The following is a 19,439-nucleotide window of genomic DNA, read 5'->3' as shown; positions in this document are numbered from 1 at the left end:
GCCTTTTGGCTTGACCCCCACCCCCAGGGCTGGAAAAGGCTCGCAGGGAAATGAGACAAGAAGGTCTGATGGCTATAAAACACACACACGCACAGCGAGGCATGAACGCGCACAGACGCATCCATCCCGCCTACACAGAAGGCCAGCTCATAAATTCTGCCCATTTTAAAGCACTTGAGGATTAATGACAACAAAACTAAGTGGAACTCGGCAAGCATTTCATCCCTCTTGGAGGTTTGTGATTTTTCAAGGCTTAGGTTGTTTTATTCCATGGACCACAGACTTTAAAAAAAGTTACAGGGAAAGACTGGGTAAGTACTATAGCTGAAATAAGAGGTTATTCTCAAGAAAAGGTCACGATCATAATCTATTCTGGAAAAACGCTACATTAGGTTTCACAAAGTCTGGCTTCAGGGGCGCCTGGGTGCCTCCCTCAGTCGTTAAGCGTCTACCTTCGGCTCAGGTCATGATCCCAGGGTCCTGGGATCGAGCCCCGCGTCGGGCTCCCTGCTCAGTGGGGAGTCTGCTTCTCCCTCTCCCTCTTCCTCTGCTTGCTGCTTCCCTATTTGTGCTCTCTCTGTCAAATAAATAAATAAAATCTTTAAACAAAACAAAACAAAAACCTTTGTACTCTATAATCCCCAAATAGCAAGGTCTGTATCATTAGATAAAAAAGAAAGAAAAGAAAGAAAGTCTGGGATCAAGGGTGGATACTGTTCTATTACGTAGGCATTTTGTCTCATCAGGACATTGTTTTTCCCATCTAGAAAAAACAAACAAATCTTCCTGCAAAAGGAAAACATTTTTTCTCCCTCCAACATACCACCCCAACAGTGGTTCTCCACTTGCGTGGCAGGAAGAACTGTGAATCAGAGAAAAAAGGATGGTGTTCTCATCATCTTCTGTGATATAACCTGTTTACCTATCTTGACCCAACTTGGAATCTAACTGGAAAAGTAAAACTCAGAGTCCATTAGTGATTGTTCATGGAACAGGTTGATTTCAGAAGATGAGGACCAACTTCCTTCTACAGACCTACCACGATAATCTCTCCACACACAGGGAGGCAGCCTCTGGCCCGGCCCAGGCTCAGGCCGGTGTACCCCAAAAAAACTCACGGTGCCTTCTCCAGTTCAAGCTGCCATCACTGCAAGGCTCAAGTTCAGCAAAAATCTCCTAGGCAGCCTCGCTTGGGCTCTCTTGGGGCCCAAGAAGTGTACTTGTCGATGCCAAACCAAGCACCCATGATTTGCCAACTATCAAATCCACAGGTCTCTCTTCAGCCTTCACATCATCCGAACTCTCTCTGAAACTGCTGGAACCACACTGCACTTCTTTTTGAAACCCCTTCTCTTCCCTGACACGGCCCCTCCTGATTCTTCTATTTCCTCTGCTGGCTCTGCTTCCATGGCCTTCCCGATGCTCTCATTCTCCCCTCTTCTCTCCTCTGCCCTCTTTTTCTCTCTACTTTTGCTGATGAAGTTCATCCACTCTTATGGCCTCAACTTGCCCCTATGTATGGATCCCTCCCAAACTGACATCCTTCCCCAGCTCTGGCTCCACTTTCCACTTTTCCTACCGAATATCTTACCATGATGCTCCATGGCCTCCTCCCACCGGCAATGATCTGGCCTGTCTGAAACCAAACTCAGCAGCTTCTCCCCGCTGCCCCCCCATCAGTCTCCTCTTCCTCTTTAGCTCCCTATTTCAGCTACCCATCCAGGTCAAGCCCTATTCCACCCAGCTCTTCCCTCAGCTTCTCATCCCATATGTAATTGCCCACTACATGTCACCAATTCTGTGTGTCCTTTCTGCCACATTCCAACTGCGATGGCCAATGCCTTCAGCGACTCTTGTCTGTCAGGATAACGGCCCAACTGCTCTGCACCTCTACTTTTTCTATCAGACCAACCCATCCTCCAGAGTTTCTCACTTTACAACATAAGCTTGATTATGTCACCGCCTCACTCAAAATCTTTTAATAACTCCCCAAATTCCTTGATACCTGGGCCCAAATTAACTTTCTGGTCCCATTGCCAGTCAAGACCCGTCTGTCCTGAGATGTCTTCTGTTCTACCCTAACTTTGTGGGTCCACAGTGTTCTGTGTAAGGAGTTTCATAGAGTCCCTCTCACCTCCCACTCCTCGGATCAATACATGTGGAGGGCCAACTCTGGGTTCTCTACTCCCTTGAAATCTACTTGGCAAACTTATCCTGGTCCTTCAAAGACAAGACAAATGTTACCTTCTCTCTACAGCCTTCCCTGACCAGTGGCAGAACCCCTGATCTGCCTCATTTGTTTCCCCAGAACTGTGTTCCTGCCTCTATGATAATCTGTCCCTGCCTACTCTAAGATCTCTGTATGTTTCTAGAGGGCAGGGACTAGCAGTCTTCATTCATACACTGCACATCTAGCACAGTGCCACCAGACTTCTCACGTGAGCCCTCCAAGGGCTAAAATGGCACAGAGCTAAATTTGTACTCTTATGAAGGCAGCAAGTGTATGAGGAGATCAGCCTGAATGAAACAGAGAAATTCCAAATGGCGAATAATGTAGTTCCATTAGAAGATTTTCTTTTGCTGAAGGCCTTCCTGATGTCCCTTAAATCTCACAGACAAGTGGTTGCCTGTTCTGCCAGGAAGTGAGGACCCCCTCTTCTCCTTAGCCATGTCGGCCTTCTCTCGGAACACAACAGATGTGTTCTTAAGGCCTAGAAGAGCCCCACTGCGACCTCACTGTGGCCCACTGCTTCACCGTCCCCAGCATCAACCACTCACGGGCTTGCCACATTAATGGCCAGAGGAATCTAAAGTTTCATTAAAAACATGAGCTCAAAAGGCCCCAGGGAGCCCTAAGAAGGAACACATGTTCTGAGGTTAACAGAATTAATTATAAATTACAGAGGTTAATAATAAATTGAATTCCATTTTAACTTTCTCAAGCTCTAATTTCTGATATCTAGGCCCCTTATGGCCCAGGTATATTGGTTCCCTTCCCCTGTAGCCCTCAAACCCTCTTAGGCCCTTAAATCATTTACTTGTCAGGTAAGCTAGGCCCTACCTGAAGACCCAGGTCCATGGGGTACTTGAAGAAGTCCTAGGCCAGTGGCTCAGTTCTATCAAGCAGCGACATCTGCTGATCCATACTGTGTCCTAGAGACTGTATTAGGTTATAGGGGAGACCTAGTCCCTGCTCTCAGGGAGCTTCTGTTTCAGAGACAGAGGCATGTAAACAAAGCACATGTGAATGTGTACAAAGAGATCCGTGGCAGGAGTGTATGTAGTTCCTGTAGGACGGCCCAGCTGGTCACAGGCACAAAGCCCTGAGCTGACCCTAACCTTGGTTCCAGAGATATGTTCTGGCCCCAGTCCATCTGAACAAATATTTACTGAGCCTCTACTGCCAAGTTCCTGCCCTCATGGATCTTACACTTGGGCTTCAGTGTTAGCAGATGCCTCCTGATCTTGTTCTTCCGTACAGAGTACCTTCCAGAAAGCACCATTTCTCTAGGATGAGGGCTTGGTCTTTTTCTCAGCCAGATCTTCCAGGAACTTGAGTTCTGTACACAGAATTCAGGTCCTATTACTGGGACACTCACCCTGATGCTGAGTATACATACCTGCCCGTCCTTCCCTTGTGGACCTGTGGCTGGAACTTCTCATATTGTCCTTGGCCCACTGTATCTCCTTGCCCTCATCTGTAAACTATGGACAATAACAGTATCTCCCTCCAAGGGATATTATGAGTACTAAATGAGATAGCTTGGTACATGCTAAGCATTCAATAAATTAGCTATCATCATTATCTTTATTTCTAAGATCCCTGCCACACTGCCTGCCTCATCCATGGGCTTTCCCGCCTCTTGCTGAGGTGTGAGTTGGGGGCAGGAAGGGCCCTCCCCCCGCCGCCTGTCATCCCCACCCCCACCGTGCTTGTAGGTTGGCTTAGTTTGGCTCTCACAGGCTGGCCCACCCAGACCCAGTGGGGGAATCCATGTACCTCTCAGTGTCAGGTAGCCGTAAGCCAGGCTGGCCACAGCCTGTGCACATTTCCAGTGTTCTTCCCCAAAAATAATCCGAGAAAGGATGACACAGCGAATCAGCTCCTTGTTTGCTTGGGTATTCTGCAGAGAGCAAAGACATCATTATGCTTTTTGGAAAGGAGGGAAAGCTCTAGCCCAGGCTCTTCTCACAGGAATATAGGACTGAATTCACCTGTCGTCGTTTTCTCTTCTCTCCCCTTCCCATCCCATGACCAATCCAGCAAGGCCTGGTGGCTGTCCCTTATTCCTAAGTCCTCACACTAAGCTCTGTTCCTCAGTTCTGCCATGAGTACCTGATTCAAACCACGCTCACCTTTCACCCAGCTGACCACAAGAGCCGCTTCTAACTGCTCCCACTCTTGCCCCGCCCCCCTGCCCCGGTCTACTCTCAACATCATAGCCAGCGTGACTTCCTTTAACCTTTTATTGTGAAAAACTTTAGCAATATACAAAAATAGCATGGAGAGGGCTCACTTAGTTTCATGAGGTATCTACTCATGGTCAATCTTGTTTCATATCTATCCCCCTCATCCACCCACCCTATTATTTTGAAGAAAAATCAGATATTAAATCATTTCATATCTCATGAGCATCTCCCAAAGATACAGACTTAGACATATAACCAGAAAACCACTCTCACTAAAATATTAATAATTCTGTAATATTAAATATCTAGTCTCATAAATCTAATAATTACCTCATAAATCTAATATTTTTTTTTTTACAGTCTGCCTGTCCATACGTTGAGATCAGTCTCCTGAGTCTCTTTTCATCTATAGGTTCCGCTTCCAACTCTAGTCATTATCCAAACTGGCCAAGGAGTTGTCAAGCCTTAAAAACCCACACTTGTACTCTATGGCAGATGGTACTTGTCTGTTTCTGAAAGCAAAGGTTCTAGCCTGGGGCTGTGAAATATGAATGGGTACAGGCCAAGATGACTGTCCTCTGCAAGTCCTCTGGATGATTTACAGAGGTAAATTTATAGATCTATCCAAGTAGGGGTATCAGCTTCTATCATCTGCCTGTGAGGTGTCTCTTGGCCTTTCCTAAAGCCATCTACAGACCCTTCCTCTAGACATTTTAAGCTCATTTTTTTTCCCTAGCCAGGAAGTCAGTGTATGAATTCCTCAGTGGATAAATCATGCTCCAGGAACATGCTGGTGCCTGTGTTCTAATAATGAAGGTCACCGTCATCCTATCTCAGGCTCCCGGATTTTGAACATTCTATTAATAGCACTTGCTCTGAGGTCCTAGTTACCAAGTCTTTTCTCGCTCTGAGAAATGCACCTCTGGACTCTGACCTCTGTTGCAACCTCCCCTTTCTGGTGCTTTAGTTTGCTTATGAGTCCACTGAACCACTGGCATCTGAGCCTGGGCCTCAGCCTGGCTACCCTTGTTCTCAGCCTCCTGCCTCACTATCCTGGCCTTCTTGTTACCCAAGGGATCTCATTCTGAAACATTTCAGGAGAAATTAAAAAAAATTTTTTTTTTTAAATTAAAGGTAATCAAACATAAACACAAAGAACAAAACATTCATTTTCAATTTAAAGCCAGGAGCACAAACCCTCCATGGAAGAATGCACAGTGACCCTGGTGTGGAACCCGAAGGCAGGGTGGCTACCCCACTATGCTCTGCCTTGTTTTCTTCTGCTTATAAAGAAATATAACAACTTCCCCTACTTTGAGTGCTTCAATGTCCACTGAAGGCAGAGCTTCTGTCATCGTGGACATATTTTTAAAGGGAAACTAAAACCTCGTGGGCTTTTTGTTTTACCATTTTTTTCTTAATCAGCTGAGCTATTTTCTTCTGGGATTGGGCCAATTTCTCTTTAGGAAGAGACATGCAGACTGTGTTCTTCTCCTCCTTGGCTGTAGTGTCTTCTTCACTCTCTCCAGACCCACTAGAGGAACACAATTCTTCTCTTCGCTGGTATGCTGGGATCTTGGCTTGCTGAGACCTGTAGATACCAGAGAGGGACGTGGATTCAGATTTGACCTCTGTGTATCTCAAATCAGTTAAAGTTGAAGAACAAATGAGGGGTAGGGATATGCGCTCTATCAGAAACTTGAAGGAATAAAGTCTGGGGATAAGCTCGCGTCCCCCCTGAAGCGCAGAATCAGGACAGCAATGTGGTGATTCAAATGAAACAGATTTGTTAAACCACCCACCTCCCTCAGAGTCCCAGCTCTGCTACTTACTAACCATATGACCCTAAGCAAGTTAATATTTAATTTGTTTCTTTGTAAAATGGGGTCAATCAGAGGAGGTGACTGGATTAAATCAGATAATACTCATAAATCACTTAGCATCACGCCTGCTATTTAGTAAGTACTATTTTAATATTAGCTATTATTATTTTATTAGCTCCAAAACGGAAGTGCTGAATTGGAAGATCTCAAAGATCTTTTTCATTCTAAAATTCTGATCCAAACCAGGAAAGAAAATCGGTACAATGAAATAATGGGAAGGGAATTAACAGTTTGAGGCCAGACTTCACTGTCCTCTTTCATATTTCTTAAAAGTATTGGCCAACTAACTAAAGAGGATGTAGTCCCAATAAGGAGAGGGGAGGGAACTCCACAAAGTCAAGAGCAGATTCAGAAGCAAAATGGCCTTCTCAGTTGTATTAGAAATAAATGTGTTGAATAAAAAGCCGAGTGGACTGAAAATCTCCCCACTCTCCACTTGCTTCTCTCCCTCCTGCCTCCTCTCTCCCTCTCAGCCCCCTCTTTCCCTCCCACCCCTTCACGCCCCCCCCTTCCTGCCCCCTCTACTGTCTCACATGCACAATGTAGATCTCTGACTTCAATGCTGAACATGATTATGAATGGGTAACTGGAAATGGTAAGGATAAAAGTCAAAGGAGGTAATCTTACACAAAAAAAGACATAACCACATCTTAACATTGCCAGAAAAATCAAAGTGATCCAGAAAAAACAGAATTCTGAAATCTTAAGAGCAGAAGAGAATGTTTAATTATAAACAAGTCTCCCAAAGGAATCACCTTTGTATATACAATTTTAAAAGTTGTACAACTTTTAAAAGTTCAACCACTACATAGTTTTAAAAATAAAATTTATCTTCCTTTTCCACTGATTAGATAAGTAATAAATGTTCACTGTAAAAAAAAAAAAAAGAAAAAGAAGAAGAAAAACAAATGTCAAGTGTAATCTTTTACACTAGGTTTGAGAAATGACACGTTAACATCCATCCAGACTTCCTGTTCTAAATAACCAACCCAGAGGCACCTGAGCAAACCAGGTCACGGGGACAGGACAGCAACATTTCTTCAGGCCCAGGCCTGGCAAAATCACCTTCTGCCCACAAAAAGAAGTGTGCTTTCAGAAGACATGCAAACTCAGTGGAAAAGCCAGAGAACATGGCTGATGCAAAGTGATCAGAAGGTAGGTGCTAAGCTTGCCTCCTCTCTGCCTGGTGAGTTAATGCTCCTCCTTCAAGACCCAACTCAGATGTCACCTCTGCTGGAGTCCCATACTAAAGTAGCAAGTAGAGACACCCTCCAAAGGACTTGCAAAAATTTCCTCCAAACTTCTACTATAGTGCAAATCACATTATAGTCACGTTTTCAAAATTCCTTTGTTTTGTTTCTGAGTCTTTGCCTTCTAGCAAATAAACTGCACCAGGGCCAGGGCTAAATCTCATTTATTTCTGAAACCCTGATACCTGGCTTACAGTAAAGATAAATAATGGCTTGTTAAATGATGCACAATGAGTGAAAAAAAGAAAACATAGTCTTTAGGACACTTGAAAAATACTGAAGGTAGAGGGAATCTGTGGCAAAAGATCCTAAGTCAAGAAAACTAACAGAAAATTTAGTCCCTCAATAGAAGATTTTGCTTAGGCTGCATATTTCAAAGACCTGGAACAGAAGTTCAATCTACTGGGATCACCAAAGAGATTGCCAATTATGGATCTTAAAAATTATAAGCCCTAAATATTTTAAGTTCAGCCTTCAATAAAATTAAGCTGAGACCAAAAGCAGCAAGCTTCAACAACAGCGACCTCAAAGCAAGGAGAAACATTGAGGTCTTGACAAATGACTTGAGAATGCAAAGACCTAAACTAGCTTTGAACATCTTGTCATGAAAGATTAGAAAGATGACTGGAGAATACTGACCAGTCAGATTTCTTGAAAGATAAAATAACAGTCAGAATAAAAAGAATAGGCAGGTTGAATGAAAGGTCTGTCTTGCCAGGTTTATAACTTATTCTATATATTGCTATCAATAAATATGAATTCAGACTAGTAATAATAAATATGAATTATCTGATTACTTCCAAGATACTCTACCGTGAACGCTACATCTTAACTTCAATTTTTAAAGTTATACAACCCTTAACCTCAGGATATTTTATGAGGTGGTACAAAACGACTAAAATTAAGCACATGAAATGTGGCTAATCTGAATTGAGATGTGCTATAAGTATAAAATACACACTGAATTTCAAAGACTTAGCATGAAGAAAAAATATAAAATATTTCACTACTTGTTTTTTAAAATATTCCAGATATATTAAGATAAATACAGTATTAAAATTCAATTTACCTATTTCTTTTTTATTTTTTAATATGGCTACTGGACAATTTTAAATTACATATGTGGCTGGCATTTGTGACCTGCATTATATTCCTGTTTGATAGCATTGGTATAGATCAATGGTTCTCAACCAAGGGTGATATTGGCCCCAGGGGACATCTGGCAATGTCTGGAGACATTTTGGTTTGTTATTACTGGGACGGTGCTAATGGCAGCTACTGGGTAGAGACCAGAAATGCTGCTAAACATCCTACAATGCATAGGTCAGCCTTCTACAACAAAGAGTTAGCCCACCCAAAATGTCAACGGTGCCAAGGTTGGGAAACCCTGGTATAGAAAAATGGTTAAAGAATTGACTCTGCAATCCGGCCGCCCAGTTTGAATCACTAGCTGTGGGATTTGGGGCCAATTACTTAAGCTTTTTTTGATTCATACTCCTTAGCTATAAAATTATAATAGTATAATAGTACTAGCAGTACAGGGATGTTGGGGCAATAGATGACTTCATGTGAGTACTTAGTGCCTGGCACAAAGTATTTGCTCAATAAGTATTAGCTATTATGATGTGAAAGTTTTACTTATTGTCTCTTTATTTCATAAAACAATTTTAATTTACTCATTATCTTTGTTATATTTAATTCTCCATGACTTTATCAATCTTGGTATAATTAACCTATCTATAAAAAATAAAATTTCCCAGGGCGCCTGCGTGGCTCAGTCATTAAGCGTCTGCCTTCAGCTCAGGTCATGATCCCAGGGTCCTGGGATCGAGCCCCGCGTCGGGCTCCCTGCTCAGCGGGAAGCCTGCTTCTCCCTCTCCCCCTCCCCGTGCTTGTGTTCCTTCTCTCGCTGTGTCTCTCTCTGTCAAATAAATAAATAAATAAAATCTTTAAAATAAATAAATAAATAAAATTTCCCTTCAGTTAGGAAAAAACAATTATGTTCCTTCTCACACAGGTTGCACAATTACAAATGGATTGTATAGCAGAATCGTTATTAAAACACACCACAGAAGCTCAACCTTCTCTTCTACATAATATGCACGCAAAGCTCCGCAGCCCAGGTTTGCCTTAAGGGGGAGGTCGGTGTTCCAGGCCAGTGACTGAGTGTGATGTCAAGGTTCTGTGGTACTTACAGGTGGAAGCAGAAATCCCAGTCGATGTCACTGCTGACAGTTGGAATGCGGATGGGGCTGGCTTGCATCTTCGTCCTACCAAGAATCACAAGTCAGGTTGGCTTTGGAAAAAAAAAAAAAAAGGCTTAGAAGTCTGTTCTATTTTCCCTCTGTTGGATGCTATTAACATTAAACTGAAACTGCCCAAATACATAACCCATCTGAAATCCATAAATAGACTATCCTCACTCATGTCTAGAGACACCTAGAAGGCAGAAATTAAAGGTATTTGTCAAATTAAACCTCTGAATTAAATTTCTTTCCCCTAATTCCTACTCCAGAGTACCTCCAAAATCCCTGACTTTTTTTTTTACCCCCTTAAAGCCAGTATATTTACAGCTCCCGAATCATCAAAACTATGTTCTCCTACTCAAGTCAGATATTGTTTTTGCCAGATGGATCCAACCAAGCAACCAGTTCTAAGCATTAAATGAAGTATAGCCACCGTATTGGTTAATTCTTCTCTTTGGCCCTAGGGCCAACCCACCATTTAATAGGAGGTACTAGTTAAGGAACACACAAGCGTCTGTTTGGGTATTGTCCCTAGCTGAGGGGGGAAATGACTGAAACCTCATGACAAACATCTGACTTATAATTATTTGTGAAATTCAATTCTCATGGCTCTCCCTTTAAATCAAATCTAAATCGAATGCACAGTTCTGCACTGAGCATTAACACCCACCAAGTCGCTCCTCATTTCACCCTGCAGAAGGTCACTCCTTCCCATCTGAGCCCTGAGTAGCTCTCTCTGACACAGGCTCCAGAACATCCACAATCCAAACACCAGAAGGAGATTAATTTCTTTCTAATCTCTACTTTCAAAACTATGGCCAGGGCGAGGAGTTTTGAGTTCCGAACCTCCTAAATTCTGTTCTTTGAGGTGCTATACGGTCCTGAATAAATTAGACTACCAAACTTTGGCCCCTCTCTCAAATGCAAAGCGCTTCCCTCTTCCCTTCACCGCAACTTCGTAAACCCTGAGCCACATCCTGAGCCCCAGGTGAGCATCCCGAGGCTTCTTTCTTGCGGGTGGTGCCACAGAGGCTCCAACTCGAAAACCACTGGCGGGGAGCAGCAAGGCAGGGGTTGGGCCGCCCACCTGGCCGAGGGCAGAGAAGCCACGCCCCGGAACTAGCCTTCCTGGCTCCCTCAGCAGGAGCGCTCGGCTTCCTCGGGCGGCGTCAGCGTCCTGGCCTCGGCGGACTTCGTTCAGGGCGCCGCACAGGCGCCTGGCGGAAGCGAGGCTCTCTGCGCGGTCGGCCTGGCGCGCGGGCAGCCCGGGTTCCGGCTCGAGAGACAATGGGGTTGCCATGGGAACGGAACGCCGCGGACGGAGCCGGGAGCGTCGGCGCCTGTAGCCATGGCGACGCGGGGCACTTCCGGCCCCGGAAAATCCCCGGGCCACTCCCGGGCGCTTCTGCAGCACCCTTGGGCTTTCCGGTCTCCGCGGGCGTGACTCGCTCAGCCTCGGGCTCGTCCCCAAACTTCCCTCTCCTGCGGTTGCATGGTCACCTGTTGTTTTTCTGAAAGGACTTTAGCTCTCAGGCATGAAGATGCCGGAAGCGGAGAGAAATCCCATCGCAGGATGGAAGAGGGCGCCGGGCTCCAGGACCCCACCTACTTAAAACTGCGGCGTACCGGACTAAATGGGCGCCTCCGCGCACTCTGCACCCCCGAAGCCCCCCCGGTGTTCTGGCTCTCCGGACTGGAGAGGAAAGGCTCAGATGTAACTGTTGATGGTGTCAGCACCGTCTGTGGTTCCTCTCCCGGTAAGATTTGAGCTATGCTTGATCAGGAAAGCGGAGTGTCCGAAATGAGTACTTTAAGGAATGAACCACTAGTTCTACTACTGATTAGCAGTTCCAACAATATTTTCGAGGGGTGGGGCACATTTAGCAAACACCACATAGCCCTAATTTATGCAGCATGTATTCTTCTTTTTTTTTTTTTAAGATTTTATTTATTTGAGAGAGAGAATGAGAGAGAGCATGAGAGGGAAGAGGGTCAGAGAGAGAAGCAGACTCCCTGCCGAGCAGGGAGCCCGATGCGGGACTCGATCCCGGGACTCCAGGATCATGACTTGAGCCGAAGGCAGTCGCTTAACCAACTGAGCCACCCAGGCGCCCCATGCAGCATGTATTCTTATACCATTCCTCTTCAGGAGCCTGAAATTCACAATGATAACAGTAATTCAGATCTGACAGGTGCAGGGCAGTTGGGGTCAGTACGCAAACCAACAGCACCAGCTCCGCAGCCTTGTGCGGAAGGGTGTTATCACAAACCCTACGGTGAACGAGGGGCCTATGACAAGTCAAGTTGAAGATGGTATGTCCTCGTTTTTTTAAAAAAAGGGGGAAAAAAGCAGGTTCTGTAGAGAGAGAAGGAAAATATTTACCAAGAACTTGAAAGGTGGTGTTTACATTTGGTGTTTGTTCTTTCCAGTTCCAGGTTGAAGTCTGCTATTGATCCAAGAATGCCAAGATAGACTTTCTGCAGTTAGGTTGGAGGAGCTATTTAAATGAGTTTGCTTCTCTTAAGTGAAACCTGAACCGCATTTTAACTTAAGGTTTAAATCTGTGCCCTCAAGATCCTGCGCCAGAATTTTAGGAGGATCCCACCCCCTTTATTCTGTTCCCTAAGAGAACTCCCAACCTGGAACAAGGATGAGAGCAATGAACTCCGCTTCAAGATTTCAGGGTTCTGGTTTTGACTCTGTGTGGAGTCTCACTTTTCTTGCTCACACAATGAGAGTATTTGTTACCACTTGCTTTCTACAACCCCTCCCAATTTCCAGGATTCTGTGGTGGCAAACCGCAGGTTTTTGTGACTCTATGAACAATACTTAACACATATGGGGATCAAAAGGAAGAACTGGTTTCCTGTTCTCTAACACTGATTCCCCTTACCCTTGTTAAGTTCGTCTTCATCAAATTGAAAAGTTTTAATGTTTTCATTTTAGGAATTGGCTGGGAGGTTGTTTCTAAGTATATGAAATGTAACTTCTGGTTCCTGAACACCAGCTTCTGCCCATCATTGTGAAGTGAGGTACCAGAACAGGCACTGAATTCCCATTCTAAAAATGACAGTCTGGTTCCACCTCCATTTAATTAGCTTTGACCTTGGGGCACCTGGGTGGCTCAGTCAGTTAGGCGTCTGCCTTCAACTCAGGTCATGATCCCAGAGTCCTGGGATCGAGCCCCACGTCAGGCTCCCTGCTCAGCAGGGAGTCTGCTTCTCCCTCAGACCCTCCTCCCTCTCATGCTCTCTCTCTCTCTCACTCCCTATCTCTCAAATAAATAAATAAAAGCTTTAAATAATAATAATAATTAGCTTTGACCAGAAACAATTCACCTGTAAAATTAGAAGTCAAATTAAAAAAATGTTGAACTCTCAGAGTTCCAAACCTGTGTGCTGTTTTTTTTCCCTTGCCTTGCCATATTCACCCTGTCCCCAAACATAAACCTTAGTTACAGGTAAATGTGCTTTAGGTTTGTTTAATAACTCTGGAATGGGATGCTAGTAATCTTGCTTTTATGGTGTATGTTCACTCACACAGTCCCTTCCTTGATCCTGAGGTAGAAGAGGCAAGCACTGCTATTGCAGAATCACCTAAAGGAAGCATGTGTACAGGGTACTTCTAGATTCTTCCATCCCCAAATAAATGAATTATTTTAACCGCAAGAACTGTGAAACTTAAGGACAAGGAAATCAAATAAACTTTCCTTTGGACTGTGTAATTTCTTAAAACACATTTTCTCTCCTCTTAAGACAAGGTTAGATACCTTACTTCTGAGCTCCCATACTATCCCATCCACAGTCTCATCTTGACACTCACAATTATATTGGCACTTTGTGAGTTTCTCACACTCCCCATGCATCTGTCCATCCCCCCAGAAAAAAAAAAAATGCATATTGAAGAATATGTGCTATGTGCCCAATACTGTTCTAAGCGTTAGGGAAGCAACAGTGAACAAACAGACAAAGATTTTGCTCTTCTGGAGCTTCTATTCTACTAGGTGAAGAAAAGCAGGGTTACTAGTAAATAGTCTGATGTCTCTGCAAGTTAGAAAAAGGCACAGGGCCAGGGGAGTAAGCAACAACTTTGTGTGAATTAGGGGGAAAAAAAAAAAAAGCCTCTTCCTTCAGTCAGACTCAGGCCCCTGCTAAGGGGAACAGAGGGTGGGCTGGATTTTAGGACTCCCTCCCTCCCTCAGCTGGGTGAACCATCTTCCATGGAAGCAACAAATTATCTGGAGAAAAAGCCAGATGAAGGATCTAGAAAGTGATGTGGACATCACTTATCTAGTGTAGTTAAGGAGGGCCTCTCTGACAAGGTGGCACTGAGCAGAGGAAATGAGGGAGCAAATATACAAACATCAAATTAAAGAACATTCTAACATAACAGCAAGTACAAAAGCCCTGAGATGGGAGTGGGTTCAAGGAAGAACAAAAGGGCAATTAAGAATGAGACAGAAGAATGGGTCAGCAAAGGAGCAAAGCACACAGGGCGCTCTAGGCCATCCATTCATCTAAATATCCACCCACCCACCCATGAGTACTGAACACCTACTAGGTGGCAGGCCCTATCTGATCAGCTGTGAACTCCTTGTGGGCGAGAGCTGTTATGATTCACCATCAAGCCTTTAGCATTCAACACAGTATCTGGCCTATTATCAATGTCCAATAACACTTAAGAAACTTGGAATCATCTTCAGGAACTCTCCAGTAGCAGAGATTCTGGCCCCTTAGTATGTGTATCAGTTTCCTATTGCTGCTATAACAAATGACCACAAACTTCATGGCTTAAAACAACACAAGTTTATTATGTCCTAGGTCTGGAGGTCAGAAGTCTGCAGTGGCTGTCCCTGGGCTAGAGACAAGGTGTGGGCAAGGCCGATTCTTTCTAGAGGCCCTTGGGGAGAATTTTGTTCTCTTGCCTTTTCCAGCTTCTAGACCACCTGCGTTTCTTGCTTTGTGGCCTCATTTTCCATCTTCAGATCCAGCATCTTTAAATCTTTGACTCTTGACTCCTGCTTTAACAGGTAAATACACTGTTAACACTGCCTCTCAGTGTATTTAACCTGACTTAATCTGCTTAGGTTTTAAAAACATCCAGAAGTGACATAGGGAACCCTTACTACCTATCCTTCTCCTGTTCAAAAGCTTACATTATTTGGCAGTGTCTTGCTCCTTTCTCTCCCCTACACATCTCCCCATTTGTAATCCGGTACATCTAGTCACAGTACTTGAATATATACTGTTTCTTCCCATTTGGGGGCTTGGTTTATAATGAACGTGTGGGAGTGTCTTCCCTTCCCTTCCCTTCCCTTTCTCTTGGGGACTTACTCTTCCGAGGAGCCTTTCCATCTGCTGGAACCCCCAACGATTGCTCTCTCAACCCATGGGCTCCAATGGCCTCCTTAACGCAGCCATCATAGTTGAGCTCTTGTCCTTCGATTTTTTTCACAAATATGCAACTCTCATGCTTGAGTTCTTGGCCCTGAGCGGAGCAGAAATTGCTACTCAGTGCCTTGGTCTGTTGCTTTGCCCAGCCCCCTCTTTGCCTTCAGTCGGCCTTTTAACTTTGCTCACGAAGCAGCACCCCCGTCTTTGCTGGAGAGTGTTTCTGCTGCTGTCAGCACCCCGCATTCCAGTTATGCCACGTTGCACAAGGTTGTGCTTTGACACGTTCTGGGAGCATTTCCCCCACACAGCATGTCATGTGTTTATCTGAAGATGGGTGGGTTTAATTATTAAAGGCTTTGCAGTCTGTCTTCAAGTTTATGTAAGGGAAACAAATTGAGGAGTCTTATTCAACCAATGTGAAGAAAAAGGCCGTTCTTTCTCACACAATATGATGACGCAGGCACTATTCTACTCTTTTTTTTCTCTGCATTCTTGTAGCACATGATGGACGTTATTGCGAAAATGGGCAGTTTGAAAATTATTCAAGTAGTCTTCACATGTGTACATAGAGATGTTTATACAAAGGACAGTCATCCCATCATTTTTAGGGCTGTAAAAGACCGGAAGCATCAATAAGGAACTAAAAATACAGCACAACTGTACTACGAAATACCATGCAACAGTTAAAAAGAATTAGATGTGTGTGCCAACAGAGAACAATCTCTCCAAGATATTTTAAGTATTTTTTTTTTTTACGTAAGCTCTCCCCCCAACATGGGACTTGAACTCACCACCCCAAGAGTCACATGCTCTACCAACTGAGCCAGCCAGGTACCCCTTAAGTATCTTTAAAAGTATGATCCAGAAGAGTGTATAAAGTACGCTTCTATATTTAAAGGGGAAAGCTAAATACATGCCTACAGGTACATAGACATAGAATGTCTCAGGTCATCCAAGAAACTGAATAGCTGTTGCCTCTGGAGAGATAAACTAAGGACTGGAAGGAGAGAGATTTATTTTCAGTTTATTTCAGTTGATACCTAGTCATCAAGTCTTGGGAGTTTCTTTTCATACCCCAGCTTCAGCCTGAAGCATTTCTTTCCACCCAAGACTGGTTTGGATGTAGCTCGGTTAAATGCCCAGCTGAGTGTGGTGTCTCTCCAAGAAATCATCTTCTGAGTTGAACGGTTGGCCTCGGTTGAAGTAAGTTCTCCTCACAGGGTGCATGCACTTGATAACTTAAAATAGTTAATAACTTCATATGCCATTTGCTATTCTTTTCATTGATTTATCTTTTGTTTTCGGGGTGAGGGGGCATTAAAGATCCAATTAAGCATGCACGGTGTGTAGTGATGAGCTGAAGCCGACATGGGAGAACCGTGTTGTGAGTGAAGGGAGATGGCCCATTGTATTATGATGAAGAATATTAGCTACTTAAATAATTGCACCCATTTCATTGTCGTTTGTTTTTTTTTTTAAGATTTATTTATTCATTTTTAGAGGCGGGGAGGGACAGAGGGGAAAAAAATCTCAAGCAGACTCCCTGCTGAGCAAAGAGCCTGATCATGACCTGAGCCAAAACCAAGAGTCGGACGTGCAACTGACTGAGCCACCCAGGCGCCCCGTCGTTTGGTGTTTTAATTATGATTCAACCTGTGAGAATTCACCCTAAAGAGTTTTTTAGGAATGAATTATTCTTGTAATGTGATAGTTGATAGAAGGTATCTGACTTTTTTTTTTTAGCATGTGCATGTATTACCTTTTCAAAAAAGGAAAGAAGAGAAAAAACTATCTAATGGAAGCTTTCAAATGGTTACAAAGACTACAGACAACCAAGGGGCAGTTTTGAATTGAAGAGCCAGGATACAGCTGCCCACTAGGGGCTGATGCTTGGGGCTGAGGTGCTAATCAGCTGACCTTAAACAAGGGTTCTCCTAGGTTATCTGGGTGGGCGCCATGTAATCACAGGGGTCATCTAAAGTGGAAGGGGGAGTCAAAGTCTGAGATTAAAGATGCTACGAGATGGCAAGGAGGTGACAGAGAGTGAGAGACTGTGGACCACTGCCTGCCACTGCGCGTGACTTGGGCGAAAAACACCATCACACCCCGGCGCTATTGACTTGCTCTTGGGAAGCCACACACATACGCTTATGAATGCGCCAAGAATCAACAACAGAGATGCAAAATGAAACAAAAGTTTATTTTCTGCAATACCTTCCGTAAATTACAAAGGCAAAAATGCTAAACTACAGCATATAACTTTTCAATATTTAACCAGAGTACTTAAAATAAATATGCATCCTGAAACAAGATAAAAGGCTACACTTTGTCAGGCGTCCTACAAAATGTCTCAAGTTTTATACTCTGCAGCATTTCTGTGCGGGGGCAGGAGGAGGGGTTTGCTTGTATTAAGGGCTGTGACAAAAAGTCCTTTCACATTTCTTTGGAGCATTTTCGAAACTGCTGAACTATACACAACTTACGGAAAGTAACACCAAGCTTGAAAGCCATTTTTGCTTTGCTGTCCTTGGTCCTCATCCAATAGAGATGAACACATCCTCCGAAACAGCCTGGCACCCTGTGTGCCCAGGCGGCCCAAAGGCACGTGGGCCCTGTCAGGGCAGGCCTCGGCCCTTTCCGTTATATACCTCGGAGAGGTCCATGCTCAGCTGACATTCCTCCTTAAGAACAATGCCATAAGGAAGCTGCGATCAAGTTCAAAAACACTTTTAACCTGAAAGTAAAGTGAACAGAAATACTTTCCCCCATGACCTTTGCCATGCACCGTCATGTGTACCATATCGGGGTTTTTAGTTCCAACATTGGAAAAGTGATCGGTACTAACAGTCCTTCCAGACATCATTTTTACAGGCGCTGGTAGCGCTGGGGCATTCAAAAATACTCAGTGGGTAACAGGAGGATTTACCGTATTCAGAAATGTGCTACAGTTCTAAGGACACAATGGCAGAACGTCCAGGGATACCGGTGGGAGCTCATGTTGAGTTTGGAAAAGGAATAAATACATAACTACCCTTGGCTATAGCGGAAAACTCTGAAGAAAAAGTTAGGCTTTAAAAAAAAGTCGCAAGCACGGTTACCTAAAAATACTTTGTTAATAGAGTCTAAGGTAGATTTCACTTATTTAGGGGTTTAGCTACGAAAACATCTTTAAGAGCCAATAAAAATATTGTAGAGAAAAAAAAAACACTTTAAAAAAAATTGAGGTTAAGAACCATGAGGCATTTCTTTTGGCTGTAAACACGCAGTTTACTGTCCCTCGTTGAACACAAAAGTCTGGATTCCTGAGCTTCACGGATAACAGCAGGAGGCCAGTTTGCATAGAAAATCTGCACTATGTCAACAGTTTGCTTTAAAAAGAACTTCTAAGGACAATTTGCTTTTGTTTTTCAACTTCAGATTTTAGTGAATAGTCTCATCACACCATGGGACCAAGGAGCGTGATGAGCTATATAAGGCAGATGGGGGGAAATGATGGAATGAGAGTTTTTAAAATCCACAGGATATCACAATAAAGGCTCTTCAGCGTGCACCACATAACTAGTGCCAGACTAATTTGGCCAAAAGTTGAATCGTGTTTTAGGATTGGAAACCAAAGGCAAAAAGAGCCCTCCGGTGCTGAATGGCACGGCCCGAGTGTGGGAACGAAAGCCACGTGGAGCGCAGGTCTCAGCATATCCCTCCGGGACCACAAAGCCCCTCAGCCGGTCAGCCACGGAGGAGGGTGCCCACTGACAGCACCAGGACCACACCCCCGGGTGTGGCTGACCCCAGCTCCGGAGTCTGAAGGGGTAACACGGTGTGTCACCTTGGCTGCTGAGGTCTCTAAGCGGTTCTGAGGACAGTCTCCCCCAGGGCCTAGTCCTCAGAAAGCTGCCTTTGGAAAGGGAAAAAGCTCTGCGAGGCCACGGCGCAGACCACGAGTGAACACAATGGCAGTGGCTGCCAACAACTCCAGATCTAATGCAAAGATGGACAACAAGGGGGCAGTGTCCTGCCAAGGAATCCATTTTACTTCTTCTGGGACTGGTTTTTACACATGGTAAGGATCTGCTTCAGTACTTTCTGGACATCTTCGTCCATCTGGCCCTAGGAAATTCAAACAAAGACAATCATTAGAACCCAAGTTGAGTCCTGGCGGTCTGACCCCTAGGGAATGTGATGGCTGGCTGAGATGAAGCCCTTGGCTTTGCCCCTAGATCTTCCAAAGGAATGTTAGCCCTATCGATCCCCACATT

General features: G+C 44.3%; 2 protein-coding genes across 8 annotated transcripts in view; both read right to left on the bottom strand.

Moving 5' to 3' along the window:
• LOC118006344 (tetratricopeptide repeat protein 23-like) overlaps positions 1 to 11,463 on the bottom strand; it is a 42,328-nt gene extending 30,865 nt beyond the window's left edge. The window contains exons 1-4 of the mRNA XM_034998963.1: positions 10,877 to 11,463; positions 9,739 to 9,839; positions 5,818 to 6,001; positions 4,001 to 4,124 (exon numbers count right to left, since the gene is read on the bottom strand). Of these exons, the coding sequence (XP_034854854.1) occupies positions 4,001 to 4,124; positions 5,818 to 6,001; positions 9,739 to 9,806 (376 nt within the window). The 5' untranslated portion in view covers positions 9,807 to 9,839; positions 10,877 to 11,463. The remainder of the gene's footprint in view (positions 1 to 4,000; positions 4,125 to 5,817; positions 6,002 to 9,738; positions 9,840 to 10,876) is intronic.
• Positions 11,464 to 19,070: 7,607 nt separating this feature from the next.
• LOC118006401 (ankycorbin) overlaps positions 19,071 to 19,439 on the bottom strand; it is a 137,894-nt gene continuing 137,525 nt past the window's right edge. For all 7 annotated transcript variants that reach the window (XM_034999031.1, XM_034999026.1, XM_034999027.1 and 4 more), the window contains one exon: positions 19,071 to 19,290. In XM_034999031.1, the coding sequence (XP_034854922.1) occupies positions 19,213 to 19,290 (78 nt within the window). In that variant the 3' untranslated portion in view covers positions 19,071 to 19,212. The remainder of the gene's footprint in view (positions 19,291 to 19,439) is intronic.

This window comes from Mirounga leonina, unplaced genomic scaffold (genome assembly GCF_011800145.1).
Source record: "Mirounga leonina isolate KUSES-001 unplaced genomic scaffold, KU_Mleo_1.0 Mir_96, whole genome shotgun sequence".
NCBI classification, from domain to species: Eukaryota; Metazoa; Chordata; class Mammalia; order Carnivora; family Phocidae; genus Mirounga; species Mirounga leonina.
This window is presented reverse-complemented; position numbering and strand designations above follow the sequence as displayed.